The sequence below is a fragment of the Schistocerca piceifrons genome, chromosome 4 (assembly GCF_021461385.2).
Source record: "Schistocerca piceifrons isolate TAMUIC-IGC-003096 chromosome 4, iqSchPice1.1, whole genome shotgun sequence".
Taxonomy (NCBI): domain Eukaryota; kingdom Metazoa; phylum Arthropoda; class Insecta; order Orthoptera; family Acrididae; genus Schistocerca; species Schistocerca piceifrons.
Genome location: NC_060141.1, coordinates 204,042,689 through 204,067,221, shown reverse-complemented (window position 1 = coordinate 204,067,221; position 24,533 = coordinate 204,042,689). Strand labels below are relative to the sequence as shown.

Sequence of the window (24,533 nt, the reverse complement as noted above, 5' to 3'; positions counted from 1 at the left end):
AGTCTAATTAAAACTGTGGCTGCCAACAATGGCTATGATCTTTCCATAGTAGAGAGTATTTTTAGTAGAAAAACCAGTAAGAGAGTCACCACCCTAGGACTTTCTACTAACGGACCTAATGAAAAGAACAAAAATCTTCTCTGTACCATTTCTGGGTCCAATTTGTTACAGAATACAGTGTTTACTTCAAAATAAATATAACAGTATAGTAACCTTCTCCACTAATAATTCTTTAAAAAGTAACATCATGCGTAACTTGAATCCGACTCTTTACCCTCTGCAGAATTCTTTATACAATCATTTGCGGCAACTGTCCGGCCTATTACATAGGCCAAAAAGGTCGAGCTATTTCGACAAGATTTAAGGAACAACTTCTCGGCAAAAAAGGCACCTAAGTCCACAATTCAACTTCCTCTGACCATTTGTTAAGCACAGGACATCATCCTAAACATGTAAAAGACTTTCAGATCTTGCACTCGGAGAGAAACGACTTAGGTTTAACATCTTAGAGGAGCTAGAGATTTTCAATTAGCAATTTATGAAGGACGGTTTCATTCTGAACGAACAGTTGCAATCACGCAATAAAAAATTTTCAAGGTATAGAGTCGTTAATTAAAAATGGTCTGAATGGCGATACTCTCCTCAGTGTAGACTCTTAAACATCGTTCTCCTTTCAAGTTATATATTTTCAATGTACATTTTGAACTATATTTCATTTACAGGATAATACCGTTACGGTATGTTGCAATTTTCAGGCATTGATTCCTGTTGTTGCCTGTAATGTTAAACCATCTATGCAGTGCCTCATTTGCTCTCGTGTGTAATTCGATCACTTCTTGCAAGATGGCACGAATCTATTTTCGTGTCCAACTCGTGGCTGCCTTGGCCTGTTAGCCGCCTAGTTTAACGGTAGCGGCGGTTTGATGGAGTTGTTTGACCCTAAACGACCTCGTGACTATCACTGTATTTCGATGGTACATTGTATTCCAATTGACAAACATGTTATATTTTTACAAATGGTTCAAATGGCTCTGAGCACTATGGAACTTAACATCTAAGGTCATCAGTCCCCTAGAACATAAACCTAACTAACCTAAGGACATCACTATCATCCATGCCCGAGACAGAATTCGAACCTACGACCGTAGCGGTGGCGCGGATCCAGACTGAAGCGCCTAGAGCCGCTCGGCCACACGGGCCGCCTATATTTTTACAGTTTAATTATAATTATTGTGATAGTTTCAATTTGACAAAAGGGTTTTTGCTCAGGTTTTTCACCTAGGGTGTGATCACAAGAAGCAAACTGTTTGTACATTTTATGGAAGTAATCCTATTAGTATATTATATTTTTGAGCCATGTCATTATATTTTCTAGGTAATCCTATGTAATTTATATTCTGATGAAGACCGTCTTGGAGCTGTCGAAACCATGGTCAGTTTGACAACAATTTTATGCAGCCGAGGTGGCTATACGTACATTTTGTAATTAAGTTAACACATGGTTGTTAGAATTTAGCCTATAACAATTTTCAAAACGTTGAGTATACCACACACTGATAAACCAAACCATTATGGCCACCTGCTTAATTTTGTTCAAATGGCTCTGAGCACTATGGGACTTAACATCTGTGGTCAGCAGTCCCCTAGAACTTAGAACTGCTTAAACCTAACTAACCTAAGGGCATCACACACATCCATGCCCGAGGCAGGATTCAAACATGTGACCGTAGCGGTCACGCGGTTCCAGACTGAAGCGCCTAGAACCGCACGGCCACACCGGACGGCACACCTGCTTAAGGTTTATCGAGGTATGACGCAGTAGATGTCTACGCACAGGTCACGTAATTAGTGCAAGTAACGACCGTTGGTTTTCGTACAGTGACAGCGCCGAATAGCGACTCTGATGTGTTCCGTACCGATTTACATCAGGCGAATTTGGTCACCGGATCATCAACCTGAGTTCACTATAATGCTACTGACCACTTCAGCAGCGTTCTGGCTCCGAGACACGGACAGTTATACTGCTGAAAGAAGACATCGCTGTCGGGGAAGACATCAGGCATGAAGGGATTCTTGTGGTTGGCAACTTTCAGCGTATCTTCGTGTACTACCACAGATCCCATTCAGGAAAATGTCTCCCATAGCATAATACTACTCCACCAGCCTGCGTCCGGGGCGCGCTGCATGTTTCGAGCCGCCGTTCACCTCGATGACGGCGTTTGTGGAGACGACCAGCGACGTAATGTATATGTGATTCACGGGAAGAGCTGACACGTTTCATTTGATCGAGGAATCCCGATGGTCCTGTGCCCATTGCAATCGTAACGGACGATGTCGTTGGGTCAACATGTGAACGCTTAAGAGCGGTCTGCTGCGGAGTTTCATGTTCAATAATGTACGATGAACGGTGTGTTCTGGAACACTTGTGCCTGCACCAGTATCGTGCTCTTTTGGCAGATAACCATTTATCCTACTTTAAAGAGCAGGCAACCCTCCGAACCCCACGTTCTGTGAAAAGTCGTGGACATCTAACCAGTTACCGCCCAGCAGTAGTTTCACTGTACTTCTACTTCTTTCCGCACATGCTCACAACTGTACCACGTATACAATCAACCAGCTTCACCGTTTTCGAGATATTCGTTCACAGGCTCTGCGTAGTAATAATAATAATCTGCCCATGTCCATGTGGGGTTGTTAGTAGCCCCATCGTGCGCCTCCCCAAATGGCGGACGGGGGAAAGCCTTCAAGATATAGGTGGTACTGGGGAAATGAAATACCCAGGGCGAACCAAAAACTAAGAAACATTACAAACCCACTGGCGTCTGTTTGGGATCCGATGGCCACTGGTCAGCCTCTGTTCCTCTAGGTGAGGCGTCTAAAGTCCTCCCGAACTCAAAAATCGAGTCGCACACCTGTGATCTCCGTCGAGATCACCACAAAAACTGAAATTCAACTTGAATGTATGATGGGAAAGACGATCACTGAATCACTACGTCAGGCACCAGTCGATAGACTAGACTCACCATCGAATTCTGGGGGGATCAGGGACATCATGCGGGAAAGAATAGGAGTTCCTCAAGAACTCTTAAGACTCTCAAGACTATATATAAAAATGTTATTGGCACAATTAATGTGAACACTGTTACCGAAACACGCAAATTAAAAGATCTCACCAAATCCTGGAAATATTTGAGATGAGAATCATCACACTCCAGGAGGCCAAATTTACTGACGAAGGACACTTCAGCACATGGAAATTCAGAATCTACAAGGGAAAACCTGCCGTAGAAGTTAGAGGTAAACTATCACTCCTGGGAACCGGATTCGCCGTACACAACTCAGCACTCGACTCAGTGGTCAACTTCACCTCTCCCAATGAAATATTCTCATTACTGTCAGTAAAATCAGCTGATAAAGCTTACACACTAATCAACGTACATACCCTCACTAATCAACAGAGCAAAACCAATCATGAAGCCATGGATAATGTCTGGGAAACTCTAGAAGAAAAAACCAACAAAATACCAAGGCGCTGTGTGAAAATCCTATTGGGCGATTTTAACGTGCAACTACGAAAAGAGAGAAAATTCAGAAATATAATAGGCCCTTACACCAAATACAAACGTCCTAACAAGAACGGTGACAAACTAAATTCTGAAGGAATTTTGGACTTAAAGTTATGAGCATCCAATGTCAGAAACCTATACACGAGCTTATCACATGGAGATCGCCCAATCTGAGGTAGGGCAAATGCCAAATTGATCACGTTGCCATTTCAAAGGAAAATACGAAAGAAATTCTAAATGTCACACCTCGCAAAGGTGCTTTTGAATCAGTCCATCATCTCCTAGAAAGAAAGACAAATTCTAAACCCAATAGAAGGAAAAAAAAATGTCCAACCAGAAACATGAAACAAGGTCAGGAATACCTGAAGCTCAATAAAACAAATCATCAAACAAATTAATCAGGAAATCTACAGACTGGAACAAACTAACAAGGAAAATTCAGGAGGCCAGGAAACTAGGACAACCCGCTCTCTTCAGAAAACACCGCTGGTGGTACACAGTCTGCGAGCAGGCAGTAGACAACGAATAACAGCCTGGAAAAAAATCAGCAGCAGAAAAGCCGAGGGAAACTGTTATAACTTTCTTAGAACTCGAAAACAGACTCCAAAGGTGATTCGAAAAGGTAGACGAGGGTATGACAACAACATACTCCACAAAATCTCACAGGATTTCAATAGAAATAATACAAGATATTTCTACAAGACGTTCAGAGAAAACCTACAGGGATATCAAGCACCACAGTCCTTCAAAAGACCCGACGGCCCGTTGGAAACCAACTCAAAAAACAATTGCAAGATATCAGTCGAGTATTTCTGCTCGCTTTTTAACAGTGAACCACTTCAGGGAAACTTTGACTTCACACCCCCTATATTCACACAACCGGACCCAAAAGACCCAGATCTCGCAGAAATTACGGCGATAATCAAGTAGTTCAATAACAACGAAATACCATGAGAAGATGGGATTTTAGCAGAACTATGGAAACAGAACGATCCTACACTGACACAGAAACTTCATCGCCAAATCTCAGACATATGGGAGACGGAGGAAATACCAGAAGGCTGGAAACGCGCTCTGATCCACCCGTTACATGAAAATGGTGACAAGACCGACATCAACAACTACAGGGGAATCTCCGTGCTTCCAATGGCCTACAAAATCCCCGCCAAAACACTTCTAAACAGAATAGAACCTCAGGAGGACCCACAACTTGGTGAATATCGAGCCAGATTCAGAAAAGGGTGATCATGTGCGGAACAGATCTGGGGCTTAAAGATGATACTACAAATGAGAAAATGTAGGAATACAGTAGTTACGTTCATCGATTACAGGGAAGTCTATGTCTCAATAGACGGCGAAACCCTTTTTAAAATCATAGATGAATTCGTAATCGACCCAAACACCCGGAATATCTTAGAAAAGACACTTACAAGAACAACTTCAAAAGAGAAATTCATGGATGAGATATCGGAATCCTTTGAAAACAGAACTGAAGTACAGCAGGGGGACGGACTATCCCAGATTCTTTTGAATATTGTTCTCGAAAAGATCGTCAGATAACGGGAACCTCATGTAAAAGATGTCCAAATTAGTATCAGAAAAGAAAATCCTACTAAAGTAAAATACCTTGCCTTAGAAGACGATATTGCGATTATCACAAACAACAGGACAGAAGCGATTTACGCAGTTGAAAAACTACACGAAATTACACAGAAAAGTGAATTGCAAATTTCGTAAAAAAAACAGTATAACGGAAGACGACAAGAAAATAAGTTAATAATTGGCAACCAGTGCTGCACAATTGCAATAAGGTCATGAGATGTTCAGTTGACTCTTATTAGAACATGTAGCACGTTTCGGGATTACACCCATCTTCAGACATCTGCTACAAAGAAGTACAAAATATAAGTGAACAGCACACTCAACACGTCTTGCAGAAAATGAGATCTACATCTACATCTACATTGATACTCCGCAAGCCACCCAACGGTGTGTGGCGGAGGGCACTTTACGTGCCACTGTCATTACCTCCCTTTCCTGTTCCAGTCGCGTATGGTTCGCGGGAAGAACGACTGTCTGAAAGCCTCCGTGCGCGCTCTAATCTCTCTAATTTTACATTCGTGATCTCCTCGGGAAGTATAAGTAGGGGGAAGCAATATATTCGATACCTCATCCAGAAACGCACCCTCTCGAAACCTGGCGAGCAAGCTACACCGCGATGCAGAGCGCCTCTCTTGCAGAGTCTGCCACTTGAGTTTATTAAACATCTCCGTAACGCTATCACGGTTACCAAATAACCCAGTGACGAAACGCGCCGCTCTTCTTTGGATCTTCTCTATCTCCTCCGTCAACCCGACCTGGTACGGATCCCACACTGATGAGCAATACTCAAGTATAGGTCGAACGAGTGTTTTGTAAGCCACCTCCTTTGTTGATGGACTACATTTTCTAAGCACTCTCCCAATGAATCTCAACCTGGTACCCGCCTTACCAACAATTAGTTTTATATGATCATTCCACTTCAAATCGTTCCGTACGCATACTCCCAGATATTTTACAGAAGTAACTGCTACCAGTGTTTGTTCCGCTATCATATAATCATACAATAAAGGATCCTTCTTTCTATGTATTCGCAATACATTACATTTGTCTATGTTAAGGGTCAGTTGCCACTCCCTGCACCAAGTGCCTATCCGCTGCAGATCTTCCTGTATCTCGCTACAATTTTCTAATGCAGCAACTTCTCTGTATACTACAGCATCATCCGCGAAAAGCCGCATGGAACTTCCGACACTATCTACTAAGTCATTTATATATATTGTGAAAAGCAATGGTCCCATAACACTCCCCTGTGGCACGCCAGAGGTTACTTTAACGTCTGTAGACGTCTCTCCATTGATAACAACATGCTGTGTTCTGTTTGCTAAAAACTCTTCAATCCAGCCACACAGCTGGTCTGATATTCCGTAGGCTCTTACTTTGTTTATCAGGCGACAGTGCGGAACTGTATCGAACGCCTTCCGGAAGTCAAGAAAAATAGCATCTACCTGGGAGCCTGTATCTAATATTTTCTGGGTCTCATGAACAAATAAGGCGAGTTGGGTCTCACACGATCGCTGTTTCCGGAATCCATGTTGATTCCTACATAGTAGATTCTGGGTTTCCAGAAATGACATGATACGCGAGCAAAAAACATGTTCTAAAATTCTACAAGAGATCGACGTAAGAGATATAGGTCTATAGTTTTCCGCATCTGCTCGACGACCCTTCTTGAAGACTGGGACTATCTGTGCTCTTTTCCAATCATTTGGAACCCTCCGTTCCTCTAGAGACTTGCGGTACACGGCTGTTAGAAGGGGGGCTAGTTCTTTCGCGTACTCTGTGTAGAATCGAATTGGTATCCCGTCAGGTCCAGTGGACTTTCCTCTATTGAGTGATTCCAGTTGCTTTTCTATTCCTTGGACACTTATTTCAATGTCAGCCATTTTTTCGTTTGTGCGAGGATTTAGAGAAGGAACTGCAGTGCGGTCTTCCTCTGTGAAACAGCTTTGGAAAAAGGTGTTTAGTATTTCAGCTTTACGCGAGTCATCCTCTGTTTCAATGCCATCATCATCCCGTAGTGTCTGGATATGCTGTTTCGAGCCTCTTACTGATTTAACGTAAGACCAGAACTTCCTAGGATTTTCTGTCAAGTCGGTACATAGAATTTTACTTTCGAATTCAATGAACGCTTCACGCATAGCCCTCCTTACGCTAACTTTGACATCGTTTAGCTTCTGTTTGTCTGAGAGGTTTTGGCTGCGTTTAAACTTGGAGTGGAGCTCTCTTTGCTTTCGCAGTAGTTTCCTAACTTTGTTGTTGTACCACGGTGGGTTTTTCCCGTCCCTCACAGTTTTACTCGGCACGTACCTGTCTAAAACGCATTTTACGATTGCCTTGAACTTTTTCCATAAACACTCAACATTGTCAGTGTCGGAACAGAAATTTTCGTTTTGATCTGTTAGGTAGTCTGAAATCTGCCTTCTATTACTCTTGCTAAACAGATAAACCTTCCTCCCTTTTTTTATATTCCTATTAACTTCCATATTCAGGGATGCTGCAACGGCCTTATGATCACTGATTCCCTGCTCTGTACATACAGATTCGAAAAGTTCGGGTCTGTTTGTTATCAGTAGGTCCAATATGTTATCTCCACGAGTCGGTTCTCTGTTTAATTGCTCGAGGTAATTTTCGGATAGTGCACTCAGTATAATGTCACTCGATGCTCTGTCCCTACCACCCGTCCTAAACATCTGAGTGTCCCAGTCTATATCTGGTAAATTGAAATCTCCACCTAAGACTATAACATGCTGAGAAAATTTATGTGAAATGTATTCCAAATTTTCTCTCAGTTGTTCTGCCACTAATGCTGCTGAGTCGGGAGGTCGGTAAAAGGAGCCAATTATTAACCTAGTTCGGTTGTTTAGTGTAACCTCCACCCATAATAATTCACAGGAACTATCCACTTCTACTTCACTACAGGATAAACTACTACTAACAGCGATGAACACTCCACCACCGGTTGCATGCAATCTATCCTTTCTAAACACCGTCTGTACCTTTGTAAAAATTTCGGCAGAATTTATCTCTGGCTTAAGCCAGCTTTCTGTACCTATAACGATTTCAGCTTCGGTGCTTTCTATCAGCGCTTGAAGTTCCGGTACTTTACCAACGCAGCTTCGACAGTTGACAATTAGAATACCGATTGCTGCTTGTTCCCCGCATGTCCTGACTTTGCCCCGCACCCGTTGAGGCTGTTGCCCTTTCTGTACTTGCCCAAGGCCATCTAACCTAAAAAACCGCCCAGCCCACGCCACACAACCCCTGCTACCCGTGTAGCCGCTTGTTGCGTGTAGTGGACTCCTGACCTATCCAGCGGAACCCGAAACCCCACCACCCTATGGCGCAAGTCGAGGAATCTGCAGCCCACACGGTCGCAGAACCGTCTCAGCCTCTGATTCAGACCCTCCACTCGGCTCTGTACCAAAGGTCCGCAGTCAGTCCTGTCGACGATGCTGCAGATGGTGAGCTCTGCTTTCATCCCGGTAGCGAGATTAGCAGTCTTATGAGTTACATACCACAAACTTCAGCTCCTTCCTAACCAAGCAGGCGGACAGATTTGAAAACTAAAAGAAAGTGTCCAATAACATATGACTATAACTGCGACATAAGCTGTCTTGAAGCAGACGCTAAACAAGTCAACCAGCAGCGAAGCGCCCTCGGTAGGGGGAGCTGCATGGTCATGTTATCCATGCGTTCACATGTAATTTAATAATAATATACTCAGAATATAACATCTAACAGGGTGTAATTACGACTATCAACCAGAGTGGTAATTCCGTACACGATAACACAAAAGGATTTTTATATTTAGTTTCTTTTTTTATTTTTTAAAAGCTCCAAGATCTTTACATCGACATACTATACCTGTACGCTAAGTCCCCACTAATCACGATAGACGATAACATCACACAAGTCAGCCACTTTAAATATCTTGGCGAAACTATACAGTCATCAGCGCTAAACAGAATCGTGAATGAACAGAGGATCAGCAAGCTGCAAAAGGCACATGTATTTACATGGGACTCCTATAACAACAAATGCAAAATTGAGACATTACAAAACTGTCATTCTTGCAGTAGCAACATACGCAGCTGAAATAATGGTAATTGCCCATCACTCCAAAATTAGGGAAATATCAAAAACAGGAACGAAAAATTCTTAGGAAGATTTACGGAGCAATCAACAAAACCGGAATTTGGATAAACAGACGTCAGAACAAACACGATTAAAAGACCAACCCAATAACCGATGAAATCAGGAAATGCCGATCAAAGTTTTACACACATATCTACAGGATGGAGAACACCAGAACAGCAAAGAAATTGCTCGACATCATAACAAAGAGTAAATGCTGCATGGAGTGGCTAAAGGAGGTCCAGTGGGACATGCAACAGATCAACATAGAAAATCTCGAAGACCTCAACGAGTGCCGGAGTAAAATCGTGAATGTGAAGTTCGAGCAAAGAACAACGAAACAACCTGGTAAAAAGTGGAGAGACGAACGGAAGAGAGAATATTCTGAGAAGATGAAGAGTTTCTGGAAGAGGAAGAGGGAAAACATCCAAAAATAAAATCGTGAATTCAAGTTCAATCGTTCTCGTAAAAGGGAATAATCGATTAATAAAATAAATAATAATTATAATGTGCCGTTGTAAAAGGTGCTTATCTCATTGGATTTCTCCATTTTCTGCTGATATCTTTGCTAGGGTGATCTCCAGTCCGTGTCTTCTCTGCTTACACACTTTTGTTACAGCTTCAAGTGCCCGCAACGCCACTAGGCGGCATTCAACGTCACTGTGGGAGGTGGTTATCATGGTTTGGCTTATCACTGTATAGCTGATATAACACCGTCTTCGCAATCTGCGAATACATTTCATTAATCAGTTGGTCACTACTTTTGTCGACTTCAAGAAAGCATATGACAGTATCCATCTTGAGTCACTACTTAAAATCTTCGCGGAACTTGGATTTCACCTGAAACTCAATCTTATTGGACTCACCCTTAAGAAAACTAAATCAAAAGTTTGATTCGGAGGGGAACTATCTGAATCATTTGAAATCCGGATGGGACTTCGACAGGAGGATGGTTTCCCACCACTAATATTTCACCTCGAACTGGAAAAAGTCATGCGAGAGTGGAATAATAAATTGCAACCAAACATCAAGATTGTCAGAAATATCAAACTCAATTGCCTGGCCTTTTCTGATGATCTAGCGCTGCTCGCAAATAGCGTGGAAGCGGCTAGACACCAAATTGAAGAACTAGAATGAATAGCAGCAAAAATCGGACTACGGATCTCGTTTGAAAATACGGAAATGATGCCATCCTTCAAGGTTGAAACACCATCCACTACACTGAATGATAGCAAACAAATTAAAATTGTAAATAAATTCAACTATCTTGGGGAGGTTATACGTTGGAATTCAAACGAGGAAATGTCAGTAGAATGCAGAACAAATAAACTGAAACAAGCCCAACGCAACACCTGTCCAACATGAAGAAATGTCTCCGATAAATGCAATACTCAGACACTACCACTCTGCTATTGAACCTGAGCAACTAAGCTAGTGAAACACTGTTCAAGATGAACACCAAATCAACCACAAACAAACTACAGAAGGCAGACAGAAGAATCCTTAGAACAATTATATAAAAAAAATACGAAGTAGAGGGACAGTGACGAATATTACCTAACGAAGTTGTATACCAAGGAACTGAGTCAATAATTGGCACAATGCGGATAAAGAGGGTTGCTTTTTTCTACCATATTTCGAGACTACCAAAACCAGGTTACTGAAACAACCGCTACCCTACTTTTGGAAAAGTAAGACCAAGATCAGCTGGTTCAAAGAAGTTCAAGATGATTTACACGATTAGGCTTGACAATGCTACAAATTGAAGGCGGAAAAGAGAAGAAGATCCTGAAACACAGTGACATGAGATTTAAGGTAAAGACATTTAAGCTCAAAAAATACACCATAACTGATGAAGAAAGGGCAGCCAGGTCGGAAGGATGAAGAAGTTTTGGGAGCAGAAGAGGAAATCTAAATCTACAACTAGTATTAAGACTTAAAGGTTTATGGATTGAATAAAGCGCTCCAACGTGGGTGTAAAATATGTAAATAAATAAATAATCAGTGTATATTTGTGCTGCTATGTTTTGCATAAATATTTTATACCCTGAGTTCGTACTTGAACAGTAGTAGCATACCATTCTTCCAGTATTCACCAAAGAGCAAAAATTGGTAACTGATTTACCTATGGCTGAGACTATGTCATCATTCCACTTCATAACCACACAAATAGTTTCATCTGTTAACTGTACAAGGTGGATTATTAAAATTGTGGCCCACTGACCTTTTAGTCAAAGAATACCATGTCTCTGCTTTTTGTGAAATGTGTAATTTTATTTTTGAGTCGAATTGCCAGTCTTTGAGCCACTTAAGATGTAGCATCTGAGTGCTTATTTTTGTGGCTTTTTGGATGGTATTTCACTACAGATGCCTTCAACCTTCTGCAGAAAGTCTGGGACTAATAACGTCTGCAGCTCATTTATATAGATCGGCACAGCGATGGTCTCAATACACTCCTTTGAGTTTCACCTGAATTTACTTCTACATCTTTCATCGGTCGAAGACCTCCTCCAAGATTACTTGCTACACCCACCCTACCGAGGAATCCCCATCTCTGTCAGAACACGGTTTCTATTGACTATAGAAGTTTTTTTCCAAATGTAGCTTTCCTGAAGGTCCGATAGTGTTCCGTGCGTAAATACGAGAGTTGGAACTTTAATAGTTGGAACTATTTATTTACAGCTCGTACAAAATAGATACGTGTTTGAAAGTTTTACTGACCTTCAAAGTAGTCTCCAACATTGTGTATAACCCGTTGCGCAATAGATCGCGCCGTTCGAACTGACAACACAACTGGCACTGCCAAGAGTATCCTACGACTTCCACATCGCTGGCAACGGGTTATACACAACGCTGGTAACTACTTTGAAGGTCAGTAAAACTTTGAAACAAGTATCTATTTTGTACGAGTTGTAAATAGAGAGTTGCCACTATTAAAGTTCCAACCCTCGTACATTAGCATTGAAAATAAGATTCATTATAGCTCATTTACTGTAATTGATATTACTTCAACGGTGGAGGGAGGAACAAAAATTGAAAATTTAAGTTATGTAGACATGACAGTTTATGAATAAAAACGACCGATAGCACAGCAAATACCAATGAAGTCAAAATAAGCGTTCTACTGTTTCTTTGGATGTTCGTGTACTAAAACAGATGAATAAGAAACACATACAATTAGTAATTAAAATACTGAGACTTCAGAAGTAATACTTGATAAAACTGATAGTCGTTGAAGATGTGACGAACCGAAAAGAACATTTGAAGAGAATAATGTTTCAGGAGAAACAAGTGATACTAAAAGAAAATATGTGGAAGAGAAACTTCAAAAATGATTCTCAGAATGTATGCAGAGGGAAACAATTTCCTAAAAATGAAACAGTTTCAGAACTGAGTCAAAATAATGGACTATTTCCGATTTCTTAGTGGTCCTTTAGAGAGGGGAAAAGAACGAATCTTCACTTTGACTGAATCTACTGATGTAGTAATATTTTTCAGCTAGTTTCAACCTAATTTGTTATAACACCATTTGACAATAGAGATACTGATCTCACCTATATTAGTATAATGAAAAGCTAATGCTTCAGTTATTTATCGTGGCACTAAGAAGTTCGTAACTGAAAGATAACTCACGCTATTTGGTGAATAAAACCGTCTATATTGTTTAATATGTTTCTTAATTTAACGTGCCGTATCAGCTACTGTCGTAATCACACCAAAACTCTGGTTCAGTGTCAGTAAGTAAAACTTATGGCTAATGGAGGCGTCAACTATAAACTATACACTTCTTACAGTTGACACACCGTTTAGGAATATGTTTTATTTACTGGAACTGACTCATGTTTCCAAAATTCAGGCTCTGATCTGATGTCCGCGACAGCCGAAAAGGCACAATAAATAAAGAAACACATTAAGCGATGTAGACTTTTTTGTTCACGGTATATTCAAAAAGATCGCAGAATTATTTCCTTTATTAATATGAAGAATCTTCTCAATGGAGCTATTTTCTGTAGACACATGGGGTGCTTTTGATCTTTTAATAGGAATAAAGACGAAGCAGAACGTGTTAACCCTCCTACCACCAGGACTATTTGTCTCAGTGAGTACCACTGGAATCATATAGACGCGAAGCAGCTTAAATCGGACATACTGACGGTGTTTTAATGAACTATCATCAAAAGGTACATTAAAATTGTTCAGTGTGACAGTAACCTACGTCTACATCTACATCGATACTCTGAAATCCACCTCATGATACGTGGTGGAGGGTATCCCGTACCACAACTAGGCAATTACTTTTCTATTCCATTCACAAAAAGAGAGAGGCAAAAACGAATCTACGAGGGTTGTCCAGAAAGTAAGTTCCGATCGGTCGCGAAATGGTGAAATGGACACCACAGTGAAATCTCGATGAAACTTTGCACAGATATGTTGGGTAGTGTCTCTAGTGTGATCGTCGATCGCATCAAGACGCTCTTTTCAGTTGTCAGCGCACTGTGAGCGAGTAAAGGTGCCTAGAACAACGATGTCTCCCGTCAAGAAGGAGGTCCTGCTGAGAGGCTTCGCCTTAATGAATGCAGCCCACCTAACACAACTGCCACGCGCTTCCTTCTTGATGGCAATTCTCAGCAGCACTCTGCAGGGGCAGTGAAGACGCTCCTGAAGCCTTTTCGATGGGAAGTGTTCGATCACCCACAACACAGCCCTAGTTGGCTCGTCCTTAGTATCATCTCTGTTCACATGAAACGCTGGATATGAAAACAACACTTGGGCGCAGGCTACGCGCTAAAGACCGGTGTAGAGAATTATCGGAAAGCACAGGCGGCTGCCTGCTATGACGATGGTGTTGGAAACTTGGTATAACGCTCCGACAAATGTCTAAGTTGGAGCAGCGACTATGTAGAGAAGTATCGGAAAAGTGTAGCTAACTCTTGCAAATAAAATCTTTCTGATTTTCACTGTGGTTTCCATTTAGCGACCGATCGAATCTTACTTTCTGGATAACCCTTGTATATGTGTCCGTTTGAGCACACATTTTTTGTATCTTTTCTTCGTGGTCCTTACGTGTAACGTATGTTGTGGGCAACAGAATGATTGTGCAGTCATCTTAAAATGCCGGTTTTCTAAATTTTCTCAATGCTGTTACTCGGAAAGAATGTCGCCTTCCCTCCACGGATTCCCATTATAGTTCCCGAAGTATCTCCCTAACATTTGCGTGTTGTTCCAACTTACCAGTAAAAAATTCTAGCAGCCTGCCTCTGAACTGCTTTGATGTTTTGCTTAAATCCGACGTGGTATGGACCCCAAACACTCAAACAGTACTCAAGGATAGACTGCACTAGCGTCCTACATACGATTTCCCCTACATGTGAATCACATTTTCTTATAAATTTGCCAATAAACGAAAGTCGACCATCACCTTTCCTGTCACAATCCTCGCATACTCTTTCCATTTCATATCGCTTTGCAACGTTACGCCCAGATATTTAAACGACGTGACTGCGTCAAGTAGGACACAATTAGTGCTGTATCCGAACATTATGGGTTTGTTTACCCTACTTATCTGAATTAGCTTACATTTTTCTACGTTTAGAGCTAACTGCCATTCATTTTACCAACTACAAATTACGTCTAAGTCATCTTATATCCTTCTGCAATCATTCAACATCGACACCTTACCGTATACTACAGCATCATCAGAAAACAGCATCACACTGTTGTCAACCGTGTCCGCCAGATCATTTGTGTATATTGCGAACAACAACGGTCCTATCACACATCGTTGGGGCACTTCTGACAATACCGTTGTCTCTGATGAGCATTCGCCATCGAAGATAACGTTCTAGGTTCTACTACTTAAGAAGTCAATGATTCCATTCAAAAAAATACTCTATTCAAGAAACAAAAACAAATTTCGAATGAGTCATACAGACCACAGTGGTACTTAGTGGAAAATACCGTGAACAAAATTTAAAATTTTGTACATATAAAACTGAGAAAACACCATTGAACACAACTGACTCAGAGGGAGAGAGTTGTGTATTCGAAAAATGATAGTTTTGAAAACAAGGGAGATGTATATTTCCAAAGTGCAAGGAGGATTAATGTGTTTATGGCACCTTTGATTCGCTGATGACATGAACTGTCTGCTATAGTGCAGAAAAACTTCACCAGCTTAAGGGAGATATTAATATTGAAGATGGAATTGAAAATCGACTATAATAGCATAAAAATAATGTACAATCAGCACATATAAAAGAATAATGCACGAATGAATAATTAAACCACAGAACCTTTTAATGAAATTTTTGTGTTTAGGGTAGTTGGTGACAAACGATTTGATCCTCTGATTAGCTGAAAGGCTCCTTTCAAAAAGGTTCAGTTCTACTCATATATTTCAATCCGCAGTTGGCTAGTTTCTGCAACAGAGCGTTTAGTCTCAATCTGAATATGCAAAATGGATTGACGAACCTTAACTCATATACTGATTATCCAGAATGAGAATTATTAATTTCCATACACTTCTAGGTACATGCAAGGCAGGTTCCTCGCTACGCCTGATAAACGAAACGCATGCACGGATAGAGACCATTGCACATTGGTTATCAATTCAAAATCCATTTGAGCAATCCAGATTTCAGCTTTCGTGGTGTCCCTAAATCACTTAAGGCAAAGGTCAGAATGCTTATTTTTAAAATGACACGGCCGATTTTTTTCTTAAACTTTCCATAATTCCAACTTGGACTTGGTTTCATTTGCTTTTCTCGATACAACATTTAATCCTAAACCCCCCAATACACAGATTATTAAAATATAGACGTTCGCACAACAAAATTTCCACGCTTCGCAAACAAATGGAGCATATGTTTTTCTGAATGTCCCACTTATAAAACTTACTATATCAGGGACAGGAAGTATGAACCGCTGCAAAACGGAAATTAAATTTTATCGAAATTGCGACTTGGCAATCATCCATCGCCTAGTGATAACTAAATATCACAACAATGGATAAAACGACGTGCTAGTTACACAAATAATAGTGTTGCAGAATGTTTACAAAGAAATTATATTGCATTTTAAAAAATTTATGACGGGTCTAAGCAGATTGAAGCGACGAACGAAAATTTATGCGAAGGCCGGTGTTCGAACCTGGGTATCCTGCTAACTAGGTAGATGCGCTAACCACCACGCCACCGTTGCACAGTGACTTTGCATCTTAGCTCGGACTACCCACGGCACTTCCCTCGTCAATCCAAATTCCCATTCATGCGTCAACCCACTTGGTATTGCGCATAAACTGGCACAGCATTGCTGAAGCTCTTCCAACTGTTAAGGAATAGTACCTCAGCAAAGAACGAAAAGGGGCATCCTCCATGAAACGCAGGAAGAGGTGCTTTAATCAAATGAAACTATACGCTTCCAGAGTCGTTTTCAACTCCAAACATCTATGATGAACATATGCTGACTGAGATGCTTTTCTAGTATGGTGGGGAGCCTTAGCAGTACAGTTCTAGTTAAGGGGAAAAGGAAGTGAACTGAGGAGTGAATAGGATATGAACTGAGGATGGAAGCGTGTTAGGGTAGCCTGTGCATTTGTATAAACGTTGTGTGACAACGTAGTGGTTAGCGTATTTGCCTAGTGAACAGGGAACCCGGCTTCGAATACAATTTTCATTCGTCCCTTCAGTCTGCATATATACATCGTAGAAGTCTGTTACTTGAGAAGCTCTCTGGAACCAAATAGTTTCAGGTGATCTACGTTGTAACCACGAGTGATGAGGTTGCTTTTACTACTGTGATCTGGTTCTCAGAGATGTGTAAAACTCAAAATCTAATTTAAGATACCGGAAAAGGATATAATTACATTAAAAGTAGGGCAGCTTTCTGTGCCATATGTTTATTGATTTTAAGTACTCTCAGTACTGTAAGTGTGGGATCACAAACTGTGGGAAGAAATCACGCTTGCTGTTGCCAAGTTTAAATGAATGAGGGTTTCGATACTGAGGAGAATTATCCACAATAAATCACCGTGGGGAGCTTCATCATACGTTTCTTCAGACTGCAGCGTACAACAATCCCGGAAATGGGAAACTAGCTGACAGTAATATCTTACACAGTACGTGTCAGCCCAAAACTCGCCGTATTTATGGAACAACTCCCAATCTCGACGTGGGAGGTGGGCGGCCTGTTGCTTTGGCTGTGAAATGTCACACTGACATTCTGCATCGTCTATAGACGCGTCGTCGTCGTCTGTACAGTTCTGGAAAAGAAAATGTGGAGTAGCCGTCACTGTAGATCAGATGCGGAGAGCAGCCTCTAGAAAAGGAGAGAGAGTGGGGAGGGGGGGGGGGGTGGTAGGAGAAGGAGAGAAAGAGAGAGAGAGAGAGAGAGAGAAGAGAGAGAGAGAGAGAGAGAGAGAGAGATGAGGAGGGGAGAGAAATCAGAGGAGATATGAAGAGAGAGGAGGAGAGGAGAGCAGAGGGGAGAGGAGGAGGGAAGGAGCTGTTGGTGCCTTTGTGGGCCCCGCAGGAAGCAATCAGGCGATGCCAATCTCCGGCGGCAGACGCCCGCAGCTGCCGTGGCTCTGGCCGTGGCCGCGGGCAGACGCCAGACACTTGTTGAGATGGAGTAACCCAGCCCCGACCTCTATTTGATGTCACGCTTCACGACTTTTGTGGACCGTCTGGCGCTAACATGGCTGTATATACTGCCTCAGTAGTGGACTAGACCTTAGCGCGAAACTGTGCAATCTCGTGCTTTGGGAACCAATTTTCAACAGTCAGCACAAAGAATTGCAAGCCAATTACTCTCAGCCTTCAAGACGAATTATTAGCCCTTGTACGAAGAAACGCAGATCCGGTTTAGTAATTTATCGTGAAAGTAACTTTTTATGAGCACTGAATAAATTTTAAACATTACAGGTTTCGGAAATTCTGTGTTGCCATCTTTGGATCTATGTTACATAATTACACAATTGTCTTCTTCAGTACAGTAAGTGACGCTGTATAAAGTACGTCCATGTTGGTGGCTTCAGGCTGCTTAAAAGTCGTCATATCAGTTTGACATACTCTCTACAGCACCAAAAACTGTACTGAATGAGACGATTGTGTAGTAATGTAACATAGATCCGAAGATGGCAACAGACAATTGCCGAAACCGGTAATCTATCTGAATAAACGATTTTAGCTATTTTGACAATTGAAAATCTATTCAGTGGTCATAATACTACAGATAGATCCCATGTTGAAGATGTCAGAAGTGAATAAGTGACTTTTCGGTTTGAGGTCAACTGTGCACAGTGTACGAGACGTGTTTTTTAAATAAGTACCGTTTTAAAATTAAAAAAAAAAGACGTGGTAAGATATCTCAATAATTTTTGCTTTTACATGAAACCCTGTACCCTAATCTACTTTTCTACATAATTTCGTCAATATTGAGGCACTTGTCATAACATTGTACCAGTTTTTGAATATCCTTCTCATAGAAGTCTGCCCCGGACTTGTTAACCAATGCATCATCACTGTTTTGACTTCGTCACCATCTTGAAGACACTGACCGACCAGGTGTTTCTTCAAGTGCAGTAACAGATGCTAGTCACTGGGCACAAGATCGGGGCTGTACGGAGAACCATCTAGAGTTTCCCATCGAAAAGATGTGATGAGATCTTTGGTCTGATTCGCCACACGCGGACGTGCATTGTCTTGCAGCAAAACGATGCCCTTCCTCAACTACCATGGACTGTTGCTTTGGTTCTGGTGTGACGCAGGCCACCCATGTTTCATCTCCCGTAACAATTTGGCTTAAGAAATCATCACCATCGTTGCGGTACTGCTCAAGGAAAATCAATGCACAATCCAAACGTTTGGTTTTGTGCACATCCGTCAACATTTTCGGCACCCAACGTGCGCACAATTTTCGATAATTCAAGTGCTCGGTCACAATGCCACACAAAACACTACGAAAAACGTTGATAAAGTCATTCCGCAAGGAGGAAATCGTAAAGTGTCTGTTTTCTCTCACCTTATTGTCCACTTCCTGCACCAAACTTTCACTAACGACCGAAGGACGCCCACTCCGTTGTTCATCATGCACATTGTGCGGCCATCTTCAAATTCTCTCACCCACTTTCTACCATTCCATCACTCCTAATGTTTTCTCCGTAAACTGCACAGACCTCACGATGAATATCGATCGCTTTTAGGCCTTTAGCACTACGAAATCTTGTAACAGCCCGTACTTGACTGTCGACGGGGCTCACGATTATCAGAGGCATCTTAAACACTCAGTACACAACGTAAACAAGGAATAATCAGACTGTAATGGCGTCAGTGCGTAGATTAAGGTACAGGCTTTCATATAAAAATAAAATTATTGAGATATGTTAGCATGTCTTTTTTTAATTTCAAAACGGTTCTTACTTAATAAACACGCCTCGTATATGGTGCAACAGGTACAAAACTACGAGGCAGGCTAGAGAACCAATGTCTACGTGCCACCTTCCTTAAAGTACAGTCGGTCCTTTGGAAGCAAATATATAGCAAAGATCTGCAGATGAGGCCCCTTCTATCTCTTGACTGGGACTCATAATTGTACAGATGTACACGTTAGCAGAATATTGGCTTCTTCCTGGTCATTATCAGGTTCGGTGCATTGGAGTGCTGCTAGTAAGACGTTCTCTAAATTTAAACATCTTTGTCATCAAACCTTGATATCGGGAAATGATACTTGTCGACGGATTGAGATAAATCTGACAAAGAAAACGTACTGGAAAAAGTTTTAAACTTTGCACCCTCGCCTATAAGCGTTTGCACCATGGAAGAAATCAGACAGGAGGTTTCTTATGTTTTGCGTCATTCTTGGTCTCCACAGTGTTATAGTCCCTTGGGTGAAGTGGCAGCTATTCGGTTTATTAGAGAGGGCCCTGAATTGTTAATTTTACCAGCAGACAAAGGCAACGCTACCGTTTTAATGTACAAGTCCGATTACGTGAATATGATGTTTACTTAACGATCCATCGTATCATATATTACAGAAGGATCCCACGGCCAACATAAAAAGGACACCAACTTCACTTCTATAGAAGAGCTCATAAGGTTACTACTCAATTAAAAAAATTTGTACTGGTGCGGCCGTTCCACCTAGGTTATAGGGACTGTCGAAGGTCCATAAAGATGGGTGTGCGGACTTACAACTTGGAAAAGTATTTAGTGCCGGTTCTCAGCCCTCAAGAGGGTAAATATGAGCACCTTATTTTCGAATCAATGGATTTTACTCAGCGTTTATAGTCGCTTCATCTAGGTCCCTCTGATTTAATTGTCGGTGTCTCTTTTAACTCGGGTTCCTCTTGATGAATCATTGGTTTTAATTAATGAAAAACTGGATATGAAATTGACGCATCTCTGCTGTCATGTACTGATGTTCACCTATTTTTATCCATGACAAATATTTTGAACAGACTGACGATGTGGCAATGGGGAGTCCTTTATTACCCACAGTCATTAATCTTTTTATGGAGGACATTGAGGATACGGCACTGAAAACGTCTTTCTGAAGCCCACTTGTTTTTTGAGGTATGTTGGGGATATGTTTCTTGTTTGGCCGTATGGAATAGATTCTTTTCGCCAGTTACTGAACCATTTTAATTGTCTTCATCCTAACATCAAATTCAAGATGGAAGTTTTGGATGCACTGGTCTGTAAAAGAGATGACGGAACTTTTGGACACAGAGTTTATAGGAAACATACTGATAGGTATTTACAGGCTGTCAGCTGTCATCTGCCGTTTGAGCATACAGCAGTCCTATGAACCTTGGTCAGAAATGCATTTGCTATGGGATGCTGAAAATTTTTCACAAGAGCTGCAACATCTTAAGGACGTATTTCATCATAACGGCGGTACCGACAGAGAGATTCAACGTGTTTTGAGTTCGGATTACTACTTGCCAGCTGAAGACACTTTTAGTTCTGTGGCTTTCCATTCATATGCTAGGAACATGTCTTCGAAGATAGGTACGAATTTGAAGAAACATGAAATGAGACGTGTATTCCGCCCTGCAGGTAAGATTAGAGCACTGCTTGGCTCTGTTAAGATTTAGGTTTAAGGAAGCCTGTCGTTTTCAAAATACAGCGTGAGTGCAGTAAAATATGCACTGGCCAAACTATTAATACCGTCAATGACAGATGTGTTGAACATCAGTGCCAGACGTGATTATCACAACCTGACAAATCTGCCGTGGCCGAGCAGAGGGACATAGGATGCTATACAATGAGACACAAGTGGCTGAAAACGTCTCGCGTTACTAGGATTGGGTTTCAAAATAATCTGTCGAAATGGGACTAAGAGAAGATATCATTAATCGTATAACTGATACCCGTTAAGTACAACCCCGGAATTCTGTTTGATCATCTTAAGTATTATTGACCCCTTCCTCTATATTTGGTCCTTTGTTACTGTATCACTACCTGTTTCATTGCGTTGAAATCCACATCTTCAGGTGAATGTCATTATAACAATAAATCCAGAAGGAACAACAAACCTGAGACATACACTGGTATGGTAAATTATTTTAAGATTTAAAACAAATTAAAAGTATTAAAATACAGCCGAAGCGGTTATTAATACATAAGACAAATTGTCATAGCTCTGGTTGCCGCACCTACAAAGTTGCCTATTTTAACACACATGAAGAAACAAGTCATATGAATCAGCCGGCTATGATTAACAATCTATAACGATACATCGTTGTCCGACAGTATTCACCACTGTCCGCCCCCTGTAGCTGAGCCAGCACGATAGCTCAGCGTGTTCGGTCAGAGCGCTGGTTGGCCTCTGTAATAAAAACCCTGAGCGGAAGGATCAACAAACGGACTTGAACGGATGTCATGTGACGTCCACAACGATTAGCAATGGAAAAAAAGTGGTCAGCGCGACAGAGTGTCAATCCTAATGGCCCGTATTCGATTCCCGGCTGGGTTGGATACTTTCTCCGGTCGGGAACTGGATGTTGTGTTGTCCTAACCTTCATCATTTCGTCCCTATCGACGCGCAAGTCGCCAACGTGGCGTCAAATCGAAAGACTTGCTGCCGGCGAACGGTATACCCGACGGGAGGCCCTAGTCACACGACATTTACATTTAGTATTCACCACTGGAGAATCTACAGCCATTCTTGCACCAAGAGGCAGCAGCAACTTTTAAGCAATTGCGTATTTTGTCTTAGGGCATGCGTATTTTCTCTGCATGTAAAGGTTCCGTTGTTTACGGTTCGTATCAGTTATCGCCGAGATCGGCTTAGCTTTTTTCACCTGATGATGGCGGCCAGGTGGACCGGAGAAATATTTTGTGGAGATGACAGACTGATGCGGCTGAAGACCCGACAAGAAACTGAGCATCGATGGTACTGTGATGGTCTAGTTGAACCTTAAACAGTGTACGTGGTATCACATAAAGGTGTCGTAAAATTGTAGCAGAATTTCGAACCACTCTCAGTAACTTGTGACTGACGCATTTTCCTAAATTCAATCATTTTTAGACCCTTACACAATATATTCTTCAGGTGAGACTGCCATGTCAGTTTTCCACATAATAAAAGGTCCAGAAACCTTTACTGAACGCGTAAAACAGAAAACAGCGTTCCTCGTTTTACGAACTGGCACTTTAAAATTGCGATCGAAATGATTAAAATTAACGCAAACACATCTGTCCGAAGTACGTTTAAAGCCTATTCTGGCCGACTCCTCCAGCCGATCTATCGTCCGCTACAGCTGACGAGTTGTCTCAAGGTTATAGGAGGAGTAGCATAAGGCAAAAGCGTTCACAGACGAAGAGTACTGATAGGGAGACTTACCTGTGGAAGAAGTACCGTTGCTTTCTATAGCAGACTGAGCCACGCTCAAAGAATGTCACCGATCCAGAGTGTGAAGAAAACCGTCTATAAAAGAAGGACCTTATGAATGCGGAAGACCTCCTGAGAATCCCGGTTTGTGGAATTGTCCGATGCTGTCATGAGTCCTCTCGAGTTGGAATAACGCACCAATCAGGTGATGTTTGCTTAGGAAAAAAATTTGTATTTCACTTCCAGCAGGGTGAGGTTTCCACGGCTTGACCGATACCTGCTAAGCCCGCACTCGATGTGCCAGCCGCTGGTTCCCCACGCGTTTTAGCATTTTCTTATGCAGCTGGTGAGGTTGAAGCTCCGGCTAAATCGCACTTGCTCTCTTAATAGCAACCAGAATACACAAAGCTGTTCATTGCAGATAACCAGTAGAGATATACTCTGGAGATGAAGACCAGTGTTGCACAGCGATGGAGAGGAGATGGCGCTCACCTGGTGAGATGGGCCCCGCCTCCAGCACGCTGGTTGTCTGCGGCGCCGGCACATAGCCCTGCAGGTACTGCCGCTCCTCGTGCAGCACGCGGCCCATGATCACCACCATCACCGAGAAGTACGCCTGTAAACGCACGCAACCGTCAGGGGGACGCTCCTCTTATCACCATTCATAGGCAAGTTTAGCAGCAAGAATTTAGCCTGGAAGCACACTGTTATGCGAAATTAAAGGACGAAACTAACTTCAGTATGAAATATCACTGCCAAGTAACATGGCTCGATGAAACTTTGATCTACGTAGAAAGAACTGCTGCATTGTAGTACAGAAAGTAAGTGAAAGAAATACGCAATGAGGTGAACAGAAATGACACATTTATTCAAAGACAATAGTTGCACTGGATTCTCTGCGACTTAAGATGGTCTCCCGAACATTACAAAGGGCGAGACAGGTCTCTTGAAAGGGCGTGTTTTCACCCTGGCGGGCAACGCATGTGGTCCCATGCCGGCGACAAGGTTGGTGAGAAGTTCTTGTAGCACCTCGTTTCATTTCACAACCAGCGTGTTTGAAAACCGCTGGATGGTCGATGGTGCATGTGATAGTATTGCAATACGTCTCGCCAACCCATCTCACATGCTGTAAGAAAATGAAACAACTCTCCTTAAGATGTCATTTGTTGTGTAGCTACCACTTCAAGCCTTAGTTGGTGCTGAATGGGCTATCTAGATCCATATATACAATGCATCAGTGGTCGGCATAACTGGTTTTCCGCAAACTACCTGAATTGTAATGTCGTTTCTCCAACCATCAACTGTCAACTCACTTGAAGACATCACAGTTACAGGTAGTCTGCGTGAACAAGTAATGTTGGGCTCTAACGTATCGTATACGTGGATCGTAATAACACC

At 41.9% G+C, this 24,533-nt stretch overlaps 1 protein-coding gene across 1 annotated transcript in view; it reads right to left on the bottom strand.

Annotated features, from left to right (window-relative positions):
• Positions 1-24,533, bottom strand: part of LOC124795731 — a 745,624-nt gene that overhangs the window by 357,773 nt on the left and 363,318 nt on the right. The window contains exon 3 of the mRNA XM_047259814.1: positions 23,628-23,751. Within this exon, the coding sequence (XP_047115770.1) occupies positions 23,628-23,751 (124 nt within the window). The remainder of the gene's footprint in view (positions 1-23,627; positions 23,752-24,533) is intronic.